The sequence below is a fragment of the Trachinotus anak genome, unplaced genomic scaffold (assembly GCF_046630095.1).
Source record: "Trachinotus anak isolate AG129_WGS33_773 ecotype Australia unplaced genomic scaffold, CSIRO_AGI_Tana_v1 ptg000025l, whole genome shotgun sequence".
NCBI classification, from domain to species: domain Eukaryota; kingdom Metazoa; phylum Chordata; class Actinopteri; order Carangiformes; family Carangidae; genus Trachinotus; species Trachinotus anak.
The window spans coordinates 12,533,989-12,540,251 of NW_027273876.1; the positions used below are offsets into that span (position 1 = coordinate 12,533,989).

The 6,263-nt window shown below is 46.1% G+C and overlaps 1 protein-coding gene across 1 annotated transcript; it reads left to right on the forward strand.

Moving 5' to 3' along the window:
* Nucleotides 1-438: 438 nt before the first annotated feature.
* On the forward strand, nt 439-3,134 carry nog2 (noggin 2). Its single transcript, XM_071463278.1, has one exon. The coding sequence runs from the start codon at nt 1,783-1,785 to the stop codon at nt 2,416-2,418; it is 636 nt and encodes a 211-aa protein (XP_071319379.1). The 5' UTR covers nt 439-1,782; the 3' UTR covers nt 2,419-3,134.
* Nucleotides 3,135-6,263: the final 3,129 nt, after the last annotated feature.

Below are 6,263 nucleotides of genomic sequence, written 5' to 3' on the forward strand. Positions count from 1 at the left end.
GACGAACAAAGGTGGAATGTGATGCCCCTTTTCCGTAGACAAGCTACTAAACGTTTCCCATCAATTTCATGGGAAAGTTCATGCCAAGGAAACTCTTAAACACCTCAGCTGAATATTGACAGCGTATTGAAGCTATTAGTGCATCGCTGATGAAAAGCACAGGCAGAGCACTGTTGTCATGGCGCTTAAAGTGCGGGTTGGATTTCATCAATTCTGTAATATGCATGAAGTTGTTCATGTTGTGGAATATTACTCTATAACACGGGATAAAACTGGTGCTTTAGGACCCAGTTGATCCTCCTGATTGTGGCTGATATTTTCCACGTTGTGAGGGGAGGGGGTGGCCCGGGGGGTGGGGGGTGGAGGGGCTGTCAATCATAGTGAAAGTGGCCGGGGTGGGCAGGCCCCTCTGACACTTTGTACCGTCGGAGGGGGATATTTAACTTGGGACTGAGCACCACTCGCTACAGACACACTCACACACAGTGTGCCTAAGCAAAGAAACGCTCCAGCGCCAAGTCTCTCAGACTCCTGAAGTAGGAGCGACTCAGTAGGAGCTTCTGTACCAGTTATCAAAGGAGGAGAAACGCTCCCTCAGGAATTGACCGCTTGCACCAACCGGGCAAAAAGGCTCCATATTATGGACTGTCTCGTCATGCAGCGACAGAGGGATCTGGAGCTTTTCTGAAAGGATTCAGCGATGCCACAGTGAAAGGGACGCTGAACCAACAACGTTTACTGGCTTTCTGCAGTTTGCATTTGGTTTGCACCGACACTGCAATCTGCTGTAAAGCCACTTTTCAGCGTTATTCTTATTATCATTATCACATGCACAGCCGAGAGTTCTGTGGGAATATTACAGCCTGAGACTTTCGTGTGAAAAAAACAAACCAAAAAAACCAAAAACTCTGCTCTGCGATTTGGAACATCCTCTGGAAAGACAAATGGCTGTTATTTCATAAGTTGAGATTGCATCCCCACTGCGGCGCGGTTTCCTCTCAGTTTTTGGACACTTTCAGTAAGGTGCACATATCGACGGCTGGAATACCCCAACGGACTGACTGCATAGACTCACCCCTCAGTCCATGGATTGTGCGCCCTGGGACCTTGTCAAACCTGAGAGCGTCCGGCGACGTTAAGAGAAGCCACGTTTATAAAAGCCGTGCGTAAAAATAACATTGGCCAAGGCAGCCCTCATTGCCGGGCGTGTGACATTTCAAACTTGGTGAGGTACTCTTTTGTGCGCCCTTCTCTCTCTCGGGACGCTCCGGATCTATTCTGTCTCTTTTAGAAAACACTTCATTCCATGCAGCTCTCGCCTGGGCCGCTGTCATCCAGCGTAGACAGTTCGTCGTGGCTTCGAGTCCCCGGGGTAACCATGACAACCGAAAGAAACCCAAAGTGAATCCAAGGGAGCGGGGTGAGGCCGGAGAGAGCGTGAATAGAGTTTTCCCCATTTTGCTTTGTGCTTTTTTTTTTTTTTTTTTTTGGTTTAGACTAAATACTTTTTTTTTTTTTTTTTTTTTGCAAAGCAGTGGCACAGCTTCGCGCTGCAGAGTTGCATCAGCGGGCAAATTGCAAAGTTGAGGGAGCCCTAAAAAGCAAAGCACTCCGCTCCATGTCATTCAAACCCGTAGACGTGGTCTATTAAAAGTATCGCCTTGCTGGTGACTGAACTTCTACTATTTATGAAGCCCCGGGCCAGGCATTGCAGAGAACACAGCAACCGGGAAAAGAACTGAATATTCTTTAGAAGAGCCGGTGCGTAAAACGACAGGAATAATGGGCCTCTCACAAACGCTGCTCGTTTACGTGCTGGTGTGCGTTCACCTCGGAGTTTCCCAGCATTACCTTCGTCTCCGTCCATCGCCCAGTGATCACCTCCCCGTGCCCGACCTGAAGGAGGACCCCGACCCGGAGTACGACCCCCGGGAGCAGGACTTGGCCGAGAGGACACTGAGGAAAAAGCTCGGCAGTAACTTTGACCCCAACTTCATGTCCATCAGCTCACCCATGCTGGTGAACCTCTCCGCGCCAGACAACCAGGTGAAGCTGCAGGGGCCCATGCCTAACGAGATTAAAAAGCTGGACCTCACGGAGACCCCCTATGGAAAGCGGGTAAAAGTGGGCAAGAAAGCCCGTAGGAAATTTCTGCAGTGGCTGTGGACCTATACGCACTGCCCAGTGGTGTACACCTGGAAGGATTTGGGCGTGAGGTTCTGGCCACGGTACATCAAGGAGGGAAACTGTTTCTCTGAGCGCTCTTGCTCCTTCCCTGAGGGGATGTCTTGCAAGCCCGTCAAGTCAATCAACAAGATTTTCCTCCGGTGGTATTGTCAAGGGTTTCTAAGACAGAAATACTGTACGTGGATACAGGTGCAATACCCAATCATCTCAGAGTGCAAGTGTTCGTGCTGATTTTCTCTAAGGAAGTAGCGGTGGTCGAGGGGGGAGTGGACTGGAAATACGGTTTCTATTGCACTGTTAACTCTCTACAGAGGTGGGCACCATAGCAAATCTATTTTTTTATATAGCATTTTAAGTGAAATACCAACATTGTACATATTTAAGAAAAATGCAGCTATTTTTTCTAATTGAACCAGGACCATATTTTATTCTCAGCCCTGAAACGTTGTTTTTGGGGGAACACAGCACTTCATAAGGAAGAGCTTTTTTTTTTTTTTTGATATTTTTTATGAGACATTGAAGATGGGATGCATATGCTACACTTCTCCAAGAGGTGAACTTTTTTTTTTCAACTGAACATTGATGCTGACTGTTATTTCACTGCAATGCTGCCTAGAGTTTTTGTATAATATTAATATCAATAATAATTAAATTGTAAAAAAAAAAAAAAGTTGAGGTTAAAGATATATATAAAGGCGTGAACTCAGCTTTTTTTGGAATACATAGTATTGTAGAAATAAACAAATCTGTACGTTTTATTTATTATTTTAACGATTGTGAGTATAGAGCATAAGGAAAGAGAATAGCAGAGTATACCAGAAAAAAATATGGGAGATGTCTACTTGAATATTTCTAAAAATGACAAAAAAATAAATAAAAAAGTAAAACATATCAGTGTACATGTTATGGTTACACGTTTTAGCAATAAAGCCTATCTTTTCAACATGTGTTAGTGTCAAGCCATGTTGCTTACAACGAGTGTCTATATCCAGGGGGGCGTGTACACTGTAAAAAATATCATCTGAACATGTTGTCTCATCCAAGCTGAAAATCTTTCCCTGCAAGAGAAGAAGTCTCACGATGGCTTGTTTCCAACCGGGTTTAATTTACAGGATTTCCTATAAATAAGTGTCATAAAAATGTTTCTGAGAGGGTCTTGGAATGTGTTTTCTTGAATTGGAAACGAGTGAAATTGAGCCACGTTTTAATGAAAATAAAGTTGAAGACGATGTCAGGCTGATCCCCTTTTTTTTTGCAGTGTAGGCGGTCGGGCTCCGGTGTGGAGTGGAGTTACCGACTGCACAGTAAGTCCAAGCTTCAGTGGCTCTTGTGTGGACCTGTGCCTGATGCTCCACGCCGTCACAGTGATTTCAGAAAGGGCTGATTTACTACGCTGTGTAACGCGTAACACACACTGGCATTCAGAGGAGAGGAGAGAGGAGAGGAGAGGAGCGGACCCGCGCACATTCATCTCCCTCCCCGTCTGTGCACACGCTCGTTTCAGGGCTCCGAGGTGTTAACATAATGGCTAAAATATGATTCAGACATTTCAAACAGTGTCAGATGATGAAATGGCCAGCGTGTGTACGCGCAAGCCAGGGGCGTCTGGGGTCTGAGCTTTTTTACTCTGGAAGCTCCACACAAGTTCCACTGAGGTATTTGTATAGAGGTGGACTGGAGCAGACCGGCGCCTATTCAAGTCTGACCGCCCCGGAGAGAAAAAAAAAACAAAAAAACACAAAGCCCATAAAACAATGGTCAACTGTTTTTGACGTTAGCAGACTATTAATTGGAGAGCCGGGGTATGCTGTCTGCAAGTTAAAGAGATATGGCCAATTAAACGCGCTGGAGACGCGCAGGGAAATCAGGTCCTGTGAAATCAAAGCGAAGAGTCACTTTCTGTAAGTAGCGGGGGGGTGGGGGGGGGGTTTGGGTGGGTGGGGGGGTTTATGGTGTTTATATTATTCTTTAAATACAATCAACGACTTAAACAGAGCTATGACTACATGTCTGAAAGCTAAAAGCAGCTTGTGTAGTATTTCCACTGAGCGCGTCTTGTGTGCGTTAAAGTGATTTGTGTTTTTTGCGGGAAGAGTTGGATTTGACACTTGCCGCCCGGTTATTGTGACAGAACCACTGAGGGGATTTGGTAAGCAGAGGAGAAGAACGGCAGCATGCCAGAGGAGGAGGAGGAGGAGGAGGAGGAGGAGGAAGAGGAGAAGGAGCAGGAGGGGGGGGGGGGGCTGCTTTCCTTACTGTCAGCTTCTTTCTTGATGATGTCTCGGGGTTTTTAGAAACTGCGTCTCTGACTCGACGGCGCCACTCAGCCGCCCCCTCTCGACTGCGCAGAATGAGGCACTTTGGGAAACAGTAACCCTTTCAGGCTCTGCCCGGAGAGTATTTTAGAAGCGTGTGAAAGGCAATACGCCGCCCTGGCTCCAGCCAGTTAGGTGCGCACCTTTTAGAAACAGACCCTGCCAGCCAGTCAGATCAGTGCTTCTCAAAGTGGGGTTCGGGGACCTCCAGGTGGCCCTTGAGGGGACTCCAGGGGGTCCTCAGCAAAATGATTAATGGACAAATGTCAGCAAAGTGCTTAATTCAGTAGAAATAAGCCCATTTTGAATGTGTACACACAGCAGTCATGTGTCACAATCATTACCAGCTCCTCACTGTCAGTGCCAGATATTAAAAAAAACAACTATAGTCCTCTCAGTTGGGCGCCTCTGCACACAAATCCCATTAAATGAAAAGCTTATGTTTGTCCTTTTGTGTTTGCATCAAATGCGATCGGGAGACACATGTTCAATTATAACTCTCACTATCACTGCCATGAAAGTGTTGTCTGACTGAACAAACTCACATTTCTTCTAACCTTGGGTATTTGTTCAAAATCCAGCCCCATCTTTAAATCCACTGTACTACCACTAAATTAATCCCATCCTAGAAATAGGAACCTTTTGAATACAGAGTTAATATAGAAGCATCTAACACGGTTGGAGGTTAAATACAGACCATGTGGTTATTTTTTTTCTTACACCCAGGGAAAAATGCCAGTCCTCAAATGAGCAACTGTCAGAGAGTCCTGTCTTCACTTTATGCAAAACTTCTATGTTGACTAAATCGCTGCTTAGCACCATTCATAAAATCTTTACTTTCATTTCTCAACAAATCACAAAACTTCATCATAAAATTGACTTGAGGGCAGTTTACAGTCCCTGTGGCCACAGACAGACCCTTGACTGACATGTTATGCTGGGAAAAATTAGAAAACATCTCCCATCAACACCATCAGAGCGCCACATGTGAAGCGTTGACACGTCAGAGCAGCCTGCATTCACACACTGTCCACAAAAACGTCAAGACAAGCGGCGGCCTTCACCCTGTCAGACGCTCAGCATCATTATTGTCTGACACAGCCTGTCTCCACATTCATCACCATGGGCCTCTGACAAAGTGGGCCACAATGATAAATACTGTCTGGTATATTTGGAAGATCCATATACATTTACACCCTCATGTGAATATGAGATAAAGCACATGCCTGAGAGGAGAATTAAATAAAGGCCTGGAGACAATTAGGATAGGGATGATGGGGTAAAAGGAGGGGGGAGGGGTGACATGCTTTGAGCCTATGATGAGGCTCTGTCTCCTGATGAGAGTCAATTATTATGATGGATTGCAGGTCCTATTGGGAATGATTGGGGTGCATCAGTGGGTGGGAGGGTGGTAAAAGGTCTGTGGTGACTTTCGTTCACGTGGAAGACACGTCCATACCTGTGTGGACACATCTAGGCTGAAGAATATCCTGATTGCACATGCGTACACACACACACACACACAGACACACACACACACACACAAGCACACACACACACACACAACACAACATCTCCGGCATGTGTGCAGTGGGCTGACAGACAGACAGAGATGGAGACAAGGGTCTGTGGCTGTAAGTAAGGCCCAAACCCCATGGTTGTAAAAGCCAGTGAGTCAGCAGTGCTGAGGTTATTGATGATGACAGGGTATTAGATGGAGCACAGAGGGGAGGGAGGGCGCACACACACACACACACACAC